The sequence below is a fragment of the Oreochromis aureus genome, linkage group 7 (genome assembly GCF_013358895.1).
Source record: "Oreochromis aureus strain Israel breed Guangdong linkage group 7, ZZ_aureus, whole genome shotgun sequence".
Lineage (NCBI taxonomy): Eukaryota > Metazoa > Chordata > Actinopteri > Cichliformes > Cichlidae > Oreochromis > Oreochromis aureus.
The window spans coordinates 6,517,924-6,535,644 of NC_052948.1; the positions used below are offsets into that span (position 1 = coordinate 6,517,924).

General features: G+C 39.7%; 1 protein-coding gene across 1 annotated transcript in view; it reads right to left on the bottom strand.

Annotated features, from left to right (window-relative positions):
* pdhx (pyruvate dehydrogenase complex component X) overlaps positions 1–17,721 on the bottom strand; it is a 40,595-nt gene that overhangs the window by 11,607 nt on the left and 11,267 nt on the right. The window contains exons 4-6 of the mRNA XM_031728621.2: positions 14,655–14,863; positions 13,277–13,375; positions 885–1,050 (exon numbers count right to left, since the gene is read on the bottom strand). Of these exons, the coding sequence (XP_031584481.1) occupies positions 885–1,050; positions 13,277–13,375; positions 14,655–14,863 (474 nt within the window). The remainder of the gene's footprint in view (positions 1–884; positions 1,051–13,276; positions 13,376–14,654; positions 14,864–17,721) is intronic.

A 17,721-nucleotide genomic window follows, 5' to 3' on the forward strand; every position in this document is an offset into this window, starting at 1 on the left:
TTTCAAAATAGAACAAACAAAACAGACTACTAAATTGTCAATTCCACTTAGAAACAAAATATTAATTCTAAAAATAAATCTTAGTTTGTTTTACAGAAGAACAGACAAAATTGACTAACTTTTGTCAATATCAAATAAACTGAGAACTAAAAGGAAATTCTCAATCTCTCCTTGTTGTATAGCTTAGCTATTACCTCAGTTAGCTGCTTGAATCCTTCATTTTCGACCGTGTTTATTGGTAGCATGTCTTTAGCATGACAGTAGGCTCTGGCATTCGTTATGTCGCTATGTCTCTTAGCTTTTTTGTCATATGGTAAGACGCTGGATTGACTGTTGCTGCTTCGCAGGGATTCTCCTGGTTGTTTTCGATGACGAATTAGTGCTTTCAGTCTACGGAACTTCTCTGGCCCTTCCTTTCGACAATCTCTCCGGCATTGGAACAGTCATCTGTGTTCTCTTTGGTAACCTGATCACCCAAGCTCTCGGTTGATTTTTCTCTAGTGGGCACACTCATTTTCTCCATTACCCAGCCGGCACGGCGGCTGGCTGCTTCCCAAACAAATACACATGTGCGGCTTGGCACTTGTGCTGTACGTAACAAGTCACGTGACGTGACGCTGCGGCTGTGATTGGTTCGGCTCTGCGCTACTTAATTTGGATTGGCTGTGCTTTCTTTTTTTTTTTAAGACAGGAAGAGAGAGAGATGAGGTCTATCGCAATAGTTTCATTTTTCTATCGAGAAAAAGTTATTTCGCAATACATATCGTTATTGTTCTATCGCCCAGCTCAAAGCTGAATGATATCTGGCAGTTTCTTAGTATGACCCCAAATAGAAACTGCGTCATGTAAGAGTAGTTTTGAGAGAATGTGTGAGCAGTGCTCACCGGTGCTCCTGGTTTTCCCGGTACAGACAATGGAGGTATGTTTGGTCTGCTTCCTGGAGGTGGAGGACTGGCTGCTGGAGCAGAGATGGGACTTGGAGGAGTTGAGGCAACCACAGATGGCACTGCTTTGGGAGCAGGAGATGCTTTCAGAAGATTCAGTGCATCTCTGTTAAAAAAAAGAAACATTTTAACACTAAATGTGAGAAAGACACTTTTAGAAGAAAAAAAACACTACATTCATGAACCTCCACTGAAGCTGGAAGCACTGTATTCAACACCTTTTGTCCAACATACACTATCCTGCCTCTGAACATGACCAAACCATCTCAGCCTTGTGTCTTTCTTCATTCTCAGTATGAAGCCATACTGCTGCTCACTGATCATTAGCTCTCCTCTTAGCCTAGCTTCAACAACAGTCCTAGTGATTTTCCATTCACTGAGGCCACCCGGAGGAGTGTCAAAACTCTTTTGGATGCAGGAAAAGGCAGAGACCTCAAACTAGGCACAATAAACACACTGGACTGGGTCAGAGGTTTGTCAAATACTACTCTGGATAAAACTTTATATAAACTAAAAAATTTGCATTTGAAAAGTGGTGAAAAGCAAAAAATTCTACTGAAAAGGGGTAAAGAAGCTAAAATTTATACTGAAAACAAATTTTGCCATGAGCAGGATTCGAACCTGGCCCTCCTGGTCTTAAAGCAGATAGTCATCCCACTGAGCCAAACTCACTTTCCCAAGAAAACAAATGGAGAGACTGACAATTATGGTGAAATGAGCAGAAGCTGCTGAGAATCGTGCTGATAAGAGGAGAAATGGTTGAAAATTCTGCAGAAAAGAGGTAAATCAGCAGAAATTCTGCTGAAAAGTGGTAAAGAAGCAGAACGTTACACTGAAAAGAGGTGAATCAGCAGAATTTCTACTGTAAAGAGGGTTTTGCTGAAAACAGCTGAAAGAGCTGGAATTTGTGCCTAAAAGGGGTTAAGCAGCTGAAATCTGTGTTGAAAAGAGTTAAAAAAGTTCAACTGAGTACTGAAAATATTGTTGCCACAAGCGGGATTTGAACCCGGGCCTCCCGCTCTGAGAACGGCTGCTTATCCCACTGAGCTAAAACACAGCTCAAACCGGCAAGGAAAACTAGTGGCCCCACTGATAATGTGGCAGAAATGGGCAAAAAATATTGCATAAAAAATTCAATATCTCAATAAGTATAGAAGTTATAAGCACCAAAAGTCATAGCACCCATTAAAAAATTCTGCTGTTTCTGCTAAAGTTTGAACGGTGAAAATCGGCTGAAAACTGAGGGAGTAGTTAAGGTCCAAAAAACGTACGGAAGCAACTAGAACTAGAAAAAGTTGCATTTCCTGCGAAAATGCTGTGTGAATGCCTTGCAGTGGAATCAGAAAAAGCAGAAGAAGGAGAACAATCTGCAAACAAGAGCTGAAGAAGCTGAAATTTGTGTTGAAAACAGCTGAAGACTGAAATTTGTGCAGAAAAGATGTGAAAAACTAAAAATTCTGCTGAGAAGAGGTGAAGAAGCTAAAATTTGTGTTGAAAAGAGTTTAAAACTTTCACTTTTGCCATAAGCTGGATTTGAACCCCGGCCTCCCGCGCTGAGAACACCTGCTCAGCTCACTGAACCAAACTGGTTTTCAGGTAACTGATAAGAAGTGTAAAAGCTGAAAATTTTATTGAAAACGGTTGAATAAGCTGAACTTTGTGCAGAACAGAGGTGAAAAACAGAAAATTCCGCTCAAAACAGGTAAAAAATCTGAAAATTCCGTTGAAAACAGGTGAAAAAACTGAAAATCCTGCTGAAACCAGGTTAAAAAGCTGAAAATTCTGCTGAAAACAGGAAAGAAGCTGAAAATTCTGCTGAAAAGAGTTGAATCAGCAGAATTTCTGCAGAAAAGAGGCAAAGAAGCAGAACGTTGCGCGGAAAAGAGGTGAATCAGCAGAATTTCTGCTGAAAACAGGTTTCTGCTTAAAACAGCTAAAAAGCTGAGATTTGCCATGACTGGGATTCGAACCTGGCCCTCCTGGTCTCAAGGCAGCTACTCATCTCACTGAACCTAACTCGTTCTCACAAAAAAAGAGATGGAAAAACTGACAATTTTGCTAAATGAGCAGAAGCTGCTGAGTTTTGTGCTGAGAAGTGAAAAGCTGAAAAATTTGCAGGAAAGAGGTGAATCAGCAGAATTTCTGCAGAAAAAAACGGAAAGAAGAAGAACATTGTACTGAAAAGAGGTGAATCAGCAGAATTTCTGCTGAAAAGACAGAAAGAAGCAATCACAGTAGCTACTCATCTCACTGAGCCAAAGCAGTTCTTGTCCCAACAAGAGATATGATGAGAGAAAAAATATGCAGGGGGGGCCGAAGAAGCTGAATTGTTGTGAAACGAGGTGAAGAAGCATAACTGTGTTGGGTCTGTTCCCACAAACCCGCTAATTCTAGAAACTTATTCATCATGAATGAAAACAAGACAGTCAGCGATCGATTACTTGCGCAAGGGAGGCCTCATCGGTGTCCAGCACGAAAATGACCCCAAATCCGGCCTCCTCTCGCTGCCTTTTATTGAGAGACAGTTCACACAAAACACAGCAAAGCAACAACCACATGGTTCTAAGGCATTGTATGTATATGTGTGAACCTTTATATGTAAGTAAGAATGTGTGTGTGTGTGTGTGTGTGAGACCTCCTGCTGACCAAAGGGTCGTAAAAGCAGGAAGATTACAACACAAGAAACAGATCTTTCAGATAGGATGTATCTACAATAAAACCTCCCCCAACACAAAGTGGTTAGAGGTGCTCAGGATCAAAGGAATGGCTTTGATAATACTGCTTGAACTAAGACTGTACAAATTTAAGAAACACAATGACAACATTCAACAATTAGACCTAACAAACTGTATGCTAGAAACAGGTGAAAACACTGAAATAGTTCTGAAAAGAGGTGAAAAAGCTGAAATTCTTCTGAAAGAGCAGAAGAGGCTGAAATTTTTCAGCTACTCATTGAGCAAAACTGGTTCTCACTTAACTGAAAAAAGGTAAAAAAGCTGAAAATTCTGATAAAATTTGACTTTGGTGTACTTTGACTGCGATTTTCATTGCTCTTTGTACCTCTGTCGCAGAGATATGACGAGAGAAGAAACAGCTTCATTTTCGGAGTTTGAAAACTGAGAGGAGGATAGATTTCCACCCCTCAAACAAACGTAATTTATGGCTCAACGGTAAGATGACTGTAAAAACTGCTCCAACTGTGAGTGTCAGCAGTGTCTGAAGATGAATTGGCACAAGCCTCATGTCCTAACTTTGCTTTGTTAAGCTGATTTTGAACAGACTCTCCATTGACTTTCTATGGAGAGTTTTCAGACTTCGTGTTGCTCTGAGGCGATTTGATAAAAATCTGTAACTTCCACAACAGTGATAGTGACATTTTCTGAAAGCCAGCAAAAATTCCTACGTTTTGATGTACAATTTGTGGGGGTTGAGTGAAAATTGAGTGAGCAGCAAGAAGTTGTTCGGACATGAAGAGAAGTTTCAGAAAGGACCAGTGCTCACTCTGAGTTAATTGCATAGCAACCATAACAACGCATGTATTTTCTGAAAAATCACAAAGCTGCAAATAAAAACTTAAAGAGGCATTAAATTAAAACGGTAACAGTTATGAAAAAGCTGAATCACACAGGAATAGCCCAATAATTTGAGAACGTTTTAAAGTTTGAATTAGAGCTGGGCGATATAAGATTTTTTCATATTACGATATGTTTTTTTCATTTCAGGTGATAACGATATACAGGGAGTGCAGAATTATTAGGCAAATGAGTATTTTGTCCACATCATCCTCTTCATGCATGTTGTCTTACTCCAAGCTGTATAGGCTCGAAAGCCTACTACCAATTAAGCATATTAGGTGATGTGCATCTCTGTAATGAGAAGGGGTGTGGTCTAATGACATCAACGCCCTATATCAGGTGTGCATAATTATTAGGCAACTTCCTTTCCTTTGGCAAAATGGGTCAAAAGAAGGACTTGACAGGCTCAGAAAAGTCAAAAATAGTGAGATATCTTGCAGAGGGATGCAGCAGTCTTAAAATTGCAAAGCTTCTGAAGCGTGATCATCGAACAATCAAGCGTTTCATTCAAAATAGTCAACAGGGTTGCAAGAAGCATGTGGAAAAACCAAGGCGCAAAATAACTGCCCATGAACTGAGAAAAGTCAAGCGTGCAGCTGCCAAGATGCCACTTGCCACCAGTTTGGCCATATTTCAGAGCTGCAACATCACTAGAGTGCCCAAAAGCACAAGGTGTGCAATACTCAGAGACATGGCCAAGGTAAGAAAGGCTGAAAGACGACCACCACTCAACAAGACACACAAGCTGAAACATCAAGACTGATTTTTCTAAGGTTTTATGGACTGATGAAATGAGAGTGAGTCTTGATGGGCCAGATGGATGGGCCCGTGGCTGGATTGGTAAAGGGCAGAGAGCTCCAGTCCGACTCAGACGCCAGCAAGGTGGAGGTGGAGTACTGGTTTGGGCTGGTATCATCAAAGATGAGCTTGTGGGGCCTTTTCGGGTTGAGGATGGAGTCAAGCTCAACTCCCAGTCCTACTGCCAGTTTCTGGAAGACACCTTCTTCAAGCAGTGGTACAGGAAGAAGTCTGCATCCTTCAAGAAAAACATGATTTTCATGCAGGACAATGCTCCATCACATTGAACCAAGTACTCCACAGCGTGGCTGGCAAGAAAGGGTATAAAGAAGAGAAAAACTAATGACATGGCCTCCTTGTTCACCTGATCTGAACCCCATTGAGAACCTGTGGTCCATCATCAAATGTGAGATTTACAAGGAGGGAAAACAGTACACCTCTCTGAACAGTGTCTGGGAGGCTGTGGTTGCTGCTGCACGCAATGTTGATGGTGAACAGATCAAAACACTGACAGAATCCATGGATGGCAGGCTTTTGAGTGTCCTTGCAAAGAAAGGTGGCTATATTGGTCGCTGATTTGTTTTTGTTTTGTTTTGAATGTCAGAAATGTATATTTGTGAATGTGGAGATGTTATATTGGTTTCACTGGTAAAAATAAATCATTGAAATGGGTATATATTTGTTTTTTGCTAAGTTGCCTAATAATTATGCACAGTAATAGTCACCTGCACACACAGATATCCCCTAAAATAGCTAAAACTAAAACAAACTAAAACTACTTCCAAAACATTCAGCTTTGATATTAATGAGTTTTTGGGTTCATTGAGAACATGGTTGTTGTTCAACAATAAAATTATTCCTCAAAAATACAATTTGCCTAATAATTCTGCACTCCCTGTATATCACGATATAAGCCAAATAACTATATTTGTAAGATTTAAATGTGCCGTTGCTCACAAGTAAAATGTGAAATAATCAGCAGCTTGTTTTGATTTAAATATTTATTTCCCATAATAAGTTCAACAGGGTAGATGTACTTAAGGAACATGAGACTTCAGTTTCAGATAAATAAAGGCAAATATTGTAAACTACAAAAAAGGCAACCGCTAAAGCGTTTAAGTTTCAAAATAGAACAAACAAAACAGACTACTAAATTGTCAGTTCCACTTAGAAACAAAATATTAATTCTAAAATAAATCTTAGTTTGTTTTACAGAAGAACAGACAAAATTGACTAACTTTGTCAATATCAAATAAACTGAGAACTAAAAGGAAATTCTCAATCTCTCCTTGTTGTATAGCTTAGCTTTTCAAACAGTTTTAACAGTGACTTTAGTCTGACAAAAGCCGAATAACGAATTAGCGCTTTCAGTCAGACATTGAGCATCACCGCTTTATTGTATTTCTAGACTTGCTTTTCGGCACAATTTACAGTCTGCCGCTTACTCTGTTTTTGTCAGACTTGAAATAGCGAAATACCTTCACACTGAACTTCTATGGCCCTTCAGTTCGACAAGCTCTCTGGCATTGGAACCATCATCTGTTTTCTTTTCGGTAACCTTCGCCCAAGCTCTCGGTTGATTTTTCTCTAGTCGGCAAACTCATTTCCTTCATTACCTGGGCAGCACGGCTGCAAACAACACATGTGCGCCTTGGCACTTGTGCTGTACGTAACAAGTCACGTGACGTGACGCTGCGGCTGTGATTGGTTCGGTTCTGTGCTACTAAATTTGGATTGGGTGTTCTTTTTTTTTTTTTTTTCAAGAGGACAAGAGAGATGAGGCCTATCGCAATAGTTTAATTTTTCTATCGAGAAAAAGTTATTTCGCAATACATATCGTTATCGTTCTATCACCCAGCTCTAGTTTGAATGGAGTTTCTACATGAAAGTATGAGGATGTAGTTGAGTTTCAAAAACAAGCAAGTTTTAGCAGAATTGTGGAAGTTTCCCATTCATTTCAATGGGACAAATTAAAGGAAAAAAAGTGTAATATTTTAAAAAGTATAATAGTAATAAACACCAAAAGTCATAGCCGGCATTAGTAGAAAGAGCAGAACAGTTTAGAGTTTGAACTGAGAAAATCGGCTGAAAACTGAGGGAGTAGTTAAGGGCCAAAAAACGTACGGAAGCAACTAGAACTAGAAAAAGTTGCATTTCCTGCGAAAATGCTGTGTGGATGCTGTAACGCTGAAGCTGTCTGCTGAAAATAAATGAAAAACATGAAAAGGTGCAAAAATTGTATGGCATTGAAGAAACTGAAAATTCTGCTGAAAACAGGTGAAGAAGGAGAAATTTTTGCTGAAAAGTGGTGAAAAGCAAAAAAATCTACTGAAAAGGGATAAAGAAGCTGAGATTTGTACTAAAAAGAGGTGAGAAGAAATGTTGCCATGAACGGGATTTGAACCTGGCCCTCCTGGTCTCAAGGCGGCTACTCATCTCACTGAACCAAACTCGTTCTCGCAAAAGAAAGAGATGGAGAAACTGACAATTCTGCTAAATGAGCAGAAGCTGCTGAGTTTTTGCTGAAAGGGGGTGAAGACGCTTAAATTTGTGTTGAAAAGAGTTAAAAAAGTTTAACTGTGAACTGAAAAATGCCATAAGTGGGATTTGAACCCGGGCCTCCCAGTCTGAGAACGGCTGCTCATCTCACTGAGCTAAAACACAGCTGAGGCAAGCAGAAATAAGTGACCAGATGGATAATGTGTTCCATTCATTTCAATGGGCAAAAATATTGCAAAAAAAATTCAATATCTCAAAAAGTATAGAAGTTATGAGCAGTTGTGAGGCATTCACACAATAAAGTATAAAGAATAAAGAGAAACAGGAACTCAATATCAATTATCAATTATCAATATTTATGATGGCACCGCATGACAATCCAAATAGACAATGAAAACATGCTCGTTTGAAAAAAATCATGATTTTTTTCCAGCTTTATTTGGCTCAGTCTTTGTTGAACTGCACCTGATTTTCAGTTCCAGCCTGTTAAAGAGATAACAGATATCTTTTATTACCTCTAATAACCCTTTTCTTTTTCATTTTTTTCATTTATCAAATGATGACCTAATTTTTTATGTAAAAAACAAATCAAAATATTTTCTTCTTGACTGTTATTAACACAATTTCATCTGTGTGAAACAACACTTACATAACTAAAGTTGATATAAAAATGCATTATTCATCCACATGTTTCTATTTGCGCTACAAGTAACAGTCATCTGGTTTTTGTTTTTGTCAGCTTTTTGAAAAGGTAACATTCAGTTTCTTCTGGAGAAAAGGAATCATGAGAATCGTCCATTCTCAAACACCATCAGCACGGGTAGGATCCGGTGCCAACTGCAGGAAAGCTTATTCAAAACCTTTGGTCTAAGTAGACTTCCCTCTAGCCTAGTGAGTCATGGACAGCCTGACTTTAAGCAGAAAAAAACACTATCAAACACTGTATACTAATTATTTTGATGTAACACTGCATGCACATTAAACAACTGTTTGTATACAACTTGCAGGTCATCCTACACTAACTTGATATAACATAATAACACAGTCCCTTCATCAAGGCTCATAGTTCAACCTTTAAAGTTAAGGATTAAAATCACGCTATCTCGAGGACTCATTTGAATAAGCAGATGTAAAATGTGGATGTGGAATTGTCACTATGGTAACCCAGGAAATGAAAATTTCCAACATGTGGCTAATGTGCTAAAGCAAGCAAAGGCTAAAGCAATTTATTCAAATAGCATTACCTTAGACAAGAGCGCCTGGTTTACAAAAGTTAACAAACAGCATGAGAAACTAGAATTAATAGAAACTCTGAAAAGGACAAACAATAAAAACTATGCAATAACTGAAGGCATTTAAAGGCAGCATGACAAAAAAATATATAAATATAGCTCTAAATCAAACTAAAGTAGCTGTTTTGGCTCTTTTAGTCAAAATGTAATGGTTCCACATTAGTCTCCAGGCCATAGGTCCCACGACATGCCTTCAGCAGCCCTCCAATTTACAAGCTTTGCAGCTCTGTTTCAAACTGGAAAAAAAGGCTCAATACGTTTTGTTCAGCAAGGCTTTTGTGGGCAATATCAGACAACCAAGACAGCTGATTAAATTGGACAACTTGTGAAACTCGAGGTAATAATATTACCGTAAACACAGAATCTATAGTCTATAATTACATCAATCACTGAGCATTATATGAACATTTCTCTCTAACAGCCTACGGTTTCATAAACGTTGTAGAGAAAGTGATTGAAGATATTAAAGACTGCTATGCTAAGAACTAAAATGGGAAGAGAAAGGCAATAAAAGAGAGGTGGTACTAAGAAAACAGCCCTGGATAATTTTGATCCTACTAGTAAGAGTTGGAAGGAGCAGGTATCAGGTGTACTTGTTTGTAGCTCTTTAGTTCTAGTTCATCGGCTATGTAAGCGGTCTTTTGTCTGGACCAGCTGCCTCTGACCTCTAGCATAGCGCTAGGAATAGCCAAAGCCCCACAGCTGCCAATTTATTCCGTCTGGCACAGTTGCTCTTCCCCTTTCTTTTACCTATAAAAGTATGTGTTTGTAGAGGGAAAGGGGCAGCCTGCAAGTCCCTCAGCTAACCACAAAGGACTACAGAGAGTGTTTATTGATTACAGAGGGCTATCAATTTCAATACCACAAAGTATTATGAAAGTCCCATATAAAACCTTTATGTTATTGAATAAATCCAATTCAAGTCAACAGGAACCTACAGGGGCCACTTAAAGATGACACTGCAGATACCTTTTTTTTTGTAAATGTGGCTTTCTGCCATGCCTTTTTCACACCAACCATTTATATCCTTACTGACAGCCAAGGAAAAGGAGCTGCTGAAAGACTAGGAGAAGGTGACTGGAATATTAAAAAGGCACAGAGGCAGCACTCACAGGCACACATGAAAAGACACGTCTGAACACACTGCAGGGATGATGAATTAAAAACAAACAAACAAAAAAAGAAATCAATGCTGTTAAATTCAGGGGAAATTAAAATGACGTATTACTGAAAATAAGTGTAGTGTAATAGAGGATCAGAGTGCAGTCTGACTAGTGTTTTCTTAATGATTTCAGCTTTAAAAATAACATCAGTGCACAAGCACACATTCAACAGCACATTTCCACTGCAAAACTCAGAAATTAAACAACAATATTACTATATTATTGATTAGAATATTGTTTACAAATCAGGGTGTAACAAAAATTTGTTTAGATTTACATCTAAGTGTTAACATCTAAGGTAAAAGGGGTTAAATAACTGAACACTTTGGTATAAGTATAGGCCTCCCAAACTAAAGCTACTTCAAATGCACAGCAATGTGAAAGTTTCAGAATTACTGGCTATCCTTTTCACTAATGCAATCAAAATGAACATAGAAATGATATTTCCCCTGGATTATCACAGGGTTCATATATTCCTGTTGTGAAAATATAACAAACACAGCTTGTGCTGGTTTTTAATTAGCTGTCACAGCATTGGAGTCGATCACTGTTAATGACAACGGTGAAAAAGAGGAAAAAATGCATTTGTCTTTACACTTTCTGCTTTAAAGGCCTGCTGTTGATTATTGACCAGTACTTACACAGTACTTTTCTAATCTATTTCAGCACTCAAAGTGCTTTCTTACTATAAGCCTTTCTTTCACACATACATTCACACACAAGCACTTTTTTATATGACAAAGTGCGTTTTAAGCTAACACTCACACACTTATGCTTTAATGGATGAAACTCATGCAGAATATACACAAACTAGCAGATCGAAGCGCTGACTTTCTGTCAGTTACACAACCTGCTCTATGTTCTATGCCACAACCGGCTAGCATTGAAATTGAATGTGAATTTGGGTCTGTTTTTACTCAAGAAAGCACAAAGCTTATGTCAAATCGTTATAAAAACACTTGGTTTTAGTCTCCCTAAATATTTATTATTCCCTAAATATATACCATATACTTGAAATATGCCTTTCTGTGATACTGCACCAACCAAAAAAGTCACTGGTGGAAAGTAAAAGGCTAAAAACAAAAGCAAAGAAACCACTTGTTAAACATCTTCTCTAGCTGGTAAATCCCACGACAAGGAGTAGGGAAATGGCAAGTCTGGTAAGTAAAACTGGCCGGGCCCCCCAAGCTTTTACTGATATTATCAGTAAGTAAACAACATAGTATGCCTCTGTACCAATATTTTGTATCACCCCCGGCAGTGATAGCCTTGCCTGCAGAGTTTTAGTAGATACCAGCTAGGTAATGCCTTAGAAATAAAGCTTTGTATTTGTAGCTTTTTGCTTGCTTCGTTTGATTTTCTGATCGCTCTTTGAAGAGCACGTTGTTCAATAAAAGAAGGATGGTTAGCCTTTTAATTTTTAATTGAAAGAGTCCCTCTTCATTTGATTTTCTTTCAGCCTCAGCCTTTCTTTTCTGAGGACCTTCTGAGTTAATGAGGCAGCTTAAGTTTCATCAAGTGAATATTCTGCCAAAGCGTCCAAGCAAATCTGGAGCCCAGCTGAAGGTTTAAAGAGAGGTCTCTGAGCAACCACATGAAATACAATTAAAACTGCATCACTAATCGAACAATTTCACAACCTCGAAATGCTGACACACAAAGCACCCAGCATGTTTGTGCTTATAACATAGACAATTAATATAGCTTTGTATTAAAAATACATTTAAAAAATACATATTTAAATGTACCTAGTGTAGAACAGCATATCATACTTGTTTGCTGTTAAGAAACATTTATATACAATTTTTAGTTCGCAATCAAGATGCACATCTATAGAATGGGATTGCTAAAACAAAACAAGTGCCTAATAGGTTTTCTAAGCTTTCTTGCAGCCTTAAACTCACTTGTTAATAAAATTGGTGATATCTTGAAAACATTTAAATCACAGTGGTAAAATTATAAGAAGGATTATATTATGGGAAAAAGAAAAACCCAGCCTAGTTCTAGGAATAATCATTCTTTACAGCATTTAGTTTAAAAGACTTCATGCATACTTCCCGTTACTGTCTAATACATACACGCCCTTGTAAGCATATGGTCTGTGTTTCTATGGTCACCAGTGTGTCCCAGAGACTGGGTTGCTATGGCAACAGAAATTTCTTAATGAGATCCCCCAGCAGGGTGTTAGTTGGGTAACAAGAGCATTCAATCAGGTCCCCACTGACAGCAGGTAGCCATCAGAACCTTGTCCATTTGCCACTTTCTGTTGCATGAACTCACAAGATTTAAATACCTGACAGTTCAAACCATGTTGGAGAAATTACTTAATTTCTCCAGAAATTAAGTAATTTCTCCAACCACATTGACCTGTTCCTCTAACTAACATCTCCTTCCTTTAGAAATTTTGCAACGTTATGGTGACTGATTACCATACCAAACAATTCTTTTTAAGCTGATACATCACTAACAGCATAAACGGAGTACAGTGCTTGCAAAAACTGAGACTGATCATTTTAACTCCTTTCATTTAAACTCTTGACCTTTCAGACTGATCTGCATATGAGTTTTGTCTAGCTTCTGAATCTATTATGTTTGCTAAAATCTCTATAATCACTGGCCAATTCAAGGTTTGTGTGCAAACACTCAAACAACTGGAAATCAAAGATTAAAACATAAGCTATAAGTCATATGTGACATAAACATTTAAAACATTTAAATCACAGTGTGGGACATATGACATTACATTCCGTCATAGGCTGTAGTGTTGGAACCGTCAACAAAAAGAAGAAAAAAAAGAAGTTTTAAATTTTCCATCATGGATAAGCCTGACTGATGCACAGAAGTTTATTATTACAGGAAGGTATATATCCCATATGCTTGCCTTAAGCACCACATACCTTGCAAAAAAAAAAAAAGAAAAGACAAAAGAAAGTTAAGCCAGTTAAGTAAAACAAAAGAAAAAAAACAACAACAAAAAAAAAAAGTTGTGTCATTTAGGCACTTACTCCTTTGTGATTATTCCTCTAGGGCCTGTGGGTGTGGCCAGTTTTGGATCTAAACCGTGAGTGTCCAGAATGTGTCGTGCTGCTGGGCTCAGACGTAACCTGGAAAAGAAAACGAGAGAGTGGCTCAAAACTTTTGGTTTTAAAGACCTCATCTGGTAGCCTCAAGGTAGTTGCAGAGAAACTTCAAATGAGTTTTACATGGGACGGCTTACCCAACACCATGTGGTGACACTGAACTCCATTGCTTAACTATAAAGACTAATAGTGTAATTTAACATCTTTCTTCTGACATATCAGTCAATATTTTTTCGTTTCAAGCACAATAAAATGAACAGATAAAGAAATTTCTTTAACATTCATTACGTGCAGTTGATCATGAGTCCTTGAGCACGCTCTGAACAGATGAGCTGGTTGTTGTGTTTTTGCCTACAGACATGCGCTGCCAACAGGGAATTTGTAGTGTCCCATTTGGTGGGACACTACCAGTAATATGATGACTGAATTATGTTTTTCCTCTCTCTTTTTTTTCTTTTTACTTGTTCATTTATCAGATTTTGTAAAGGCCAATACTGATATATCAGCTAATAGATGCCAGTTGGGCTCTATAGACACAGTCCGGAAATTGGTTTCACTTATATGGTTCATTTAACTAATGCAACAATGTACACGATAACTTTACATCTACAAATATTTATACTGACAGTTAAAAAAGTCTTTAACTGTCAATGGTATTTTCCACTCTAGACAAGACTTCTGCACAGCATATCCATGCTTGACCTTTTGGCCCTGCCACAGTGATGTTATCAAAGTACAAATCTGAATATGTGAATGTGCTCAGCAAAAAACTTTTGCAAAACAAGTTCCGTTTGTTAGGGAGTGGTTCCTTTGAATTTTACCACAGTATTTATTGTGTAAATAGGGGCAGAATCTCACACATTCTGAAATGTGAACAGAAAAAGATCATCTCATTCAACATATTACATGGTGGTAGATACTGCAAAATCCAATCCAACCAGCACAATGTGCAGTAAACAAGAAAAGATAGCTCATTCATTCATTATGTATCTTAAGGCTACGGAATCACTTTATCTACTTTTGATCAAATTGGACTGCTAGAAACCACAATGACCTACTGTGTAAGCACATTGAGCTCAATGGAAAAACCAGCATGAAATTCTGATCAAGCTCGTCGTGTAACCAATAGGGGTTAAAAGGATTGTTCTGTAGAGTGAATAAAGGTCTATGGACTCTACATCAGACTTATTAAACTATACATTTGACAGATGTAATTTCAGTAAGCAAAAACAAAACAAAACAAAACAAACAAACAAACAAACAAACAAACAAACAAACAAACAAACGCGAAAGTGACACTCACTGTCCTGATGTGACTGGTTTTGGTGCAGAAGGTGGAGAGGGAGCAGAAGAGGTCACAACCGAGGTAGCAGCTGCTTGTGTAGCAGGTGTAGCTTCAGATGGAGGTGCAGCATCTGGAGAGGGGATTTCTACATGTTTCCAGTCCTGCCCTTCCTCCACCATGAGAGCAATGAGAGTGCCAAGGCGCACATTGCGACTACCCTCTTCCATCTGTAGAAACAGAGAGAAAGAATGGTAGTTGAAGAGTGTGTGTGGTCGGGGGGCGGGGTATTAGCAAAATTGGTTCAATAATTTCATAATTACAGGCAACACTGCAGGTGAATGGCTCTTTTGAAATAGATGAAGGGAAAGTGAAAGTGGGAAAAGTGGCATTCATCACTTAACCTGTGGTCACTGAACAGATGAACCTGCCAGGAATTATTAGGGGATCCCTTGAAAATGACGCCACCTTCTCAGTGACAACAACACTTCATTTTCTGCCACTCTTGAAGAATCTAACTCTGCTGGAATAGGTTCGTCGAGTGCACTGGATGATGTGCTCTTCAAAGCTGTCAACTATTGATTTACCATGTTCTTATGAAGTAAGCCAAATCCAGAGCAAGCTTTTTCCCCATTCTCCCGAGGCTGTGTGAGTTGTTGTTCCTCACATATTGAACAGTCTAAATGAAAGGCCAAAGCTTAACATAGTGTGCTCAACTGCTGCATTGGACCTCATTTCAAACCATATGTCCTTATTGAGCTGCCTCTAAACATGTAGCTCAATTTGATGAGGAGGACAATTAGGAGGATAAGGAACTAGCTATGTTGTTGTCAAAGGAGTTTGCAAAGAAAAGCGTCTGGACTTCTTTGAGTTGCTTGAAGACGTTTCACCTCTCATCCGAGAAGCTTCTTCAGTTCTAAGGTCAAATGGCCGAGAGTCCCAGATTTAAACCCAGTGGGAGTATCCCCAAAGAGGGACAAAGGACCCCTGGTGATCCTCTAATCACATGCGCCAAGGTGTGAAAGCGGGTGTGGGACCTAATCAGCCAGGGTTTCGGGTGAGCCCATTGTGAAACCTGGCCCCACCCTATCATGTGAATTCCTGAGGTCAGATGGCCCAGGATGTGAGTGGGCGTTAAGGCGTCTGGGGAGGGAACTCAAAACTGGATTATAGATGGCAGACAGTTGGTGTCGTAAACCACCGCCTCTGTTCAAAGATGGTCGCTCACAGTGGACATAGATGGCCTCTTTCACTCCTCTTTCAAACCATCTGTCCTCTCTGTCCAATATGTGAACATTGGCATCCTCGAAAGAGTGACCTTTGTCCTTAAGATGCAGATGGACTGCTGAGTCTTGTCCTGTGGAGGTGGCTCTTCTATGTTGTGCCATGCGCTTGTGAAGTGGCTGTTTGGTCTCTCCAATGTAGAGGTCTGGGCATTCCTCACTGCACTGTACAGCATACACCACGTTGTTCAGTCTGTGTTTTGGAGTTTTGTCTTTCGGGTGAACCAGTTTGTGTCTGAGTGTGTTGCTGGGTCTGAAGTACACTGGGATGTCGTGCTTGGAGAAAACTCTCCTGAGTTTCTCTGATACACCGCTACATAGGGGATGACAACGTTGTTGCGTCTGTCTTTCTTATCCTCCCTCGCTGGTGTCTGGTCTTCTTTTCTGTGCCTCTTTGCTGACTTTATGAACGCCCAGTTAGGATAACCACATGTTTTCAGTGCTTCCTTTACATGTGTGTGTTCCTTCTTTTTCCCTGAGGCTTGGAGGAACATGTTCTGCCCGGTGGTGTAGGGTCCTGATTACTCCAAGTTTGTGTTCCAGAGGGTGATGGGAGTCAAAGAGGAGGTACTGGTCCGTGTGTGTGGGCTTCCGGTAAACTTCAATGTTGAGGTTGCCATTCTCTTCAATGTGCACAGCGCAGTCCAGGAAAGGCAAACAGTTATCCTTTGTGTCTTCCCTGGTGAACTTGATGTTTTTATCCACGGCGTTAATGTGCGCAGTGAAGGATTCCACTTCTTGTGTCTTGATTTTGACCCAGGTGTCGCTCACATATCTGTACCAGTGGCTGGGTACTCTCCCTTTAAAAGAGCCAAGAGCCTTTCTTTCCACTTCCTCCATGTAAAGGTTGGCTACAATAGGTGACACAGGGGAGCCCATGGCACAGCCATGTTTTTGTCTGTAGAAGCCTTCGTTGTATTTGAAGTATGTTGTGGTAAGGCAGAGGTCTAACAGTGTGCAGATCTGATCGGGTGTAAAGTTGGTCCTGTCTTCCAAGGAGCTGTCTTCTTGTAGTCGTTTTCTGACAGTCTCCACTGCCTCCGTGGTGGGTATGCAAGTGAAGAGAGACTACATCAAAGGACACCATGGTTTCATCTGGATCCAGGGTAAGTTTCTGGACCTTGTCGGTGAAGTCGGTGGAGTTCTTGATGTGGTGTGGGGTGTTCCCCACGAGAGGTGCCAGGATGGTAGCAAGGTGTTTCGCAATGTTGTAAGTGGCTGAGTTTATGCTACTGACTATGGGTCTGAGTGGGACCCCTTCCTTGTGGATCTTAGGAAGTCCATAAATGCAGGGTATGGCATCCCCTGGATAAAGCCGGTGATATTTGAGGCGGTCAATGATTTTGTCCTTTTCAAGGTCTTGAAGGCAAGCTATAACTTTCTTTTTGTAGCTGCTTGTGCACCTATTGTAGCCAACCTTTACATGGAGGAAGTGGAAAGAAAGGCTCTTGGCTCTTTTAAAGGGAGAGTACCCAGCCACTGGTACAGATATGTAGACGACACCTGGGTCAAAATCAAGACACAAGAAGTGGAATCCTTCACTGCGCACATTAACGCCGTGGATAAAAACATCAAGTTCACCAGGGAAGACACAAAGGATAACTGTTTGCCTTTCCTGGACTGCGCTGTGCACATTGAAGAGAATGGCAACCTCAACATTGAAGTTTACCGGAAGCCCACACACACGGACCAGTACCTCCTCTTTGACTCCCATCACCCTCTGGAACACAAACTTGGAGTAATCAGGACCCTACACCACCGGGCAGAACATGTTCCCTCCAAGCCTCAGGGAAAAAAGAAGGAAC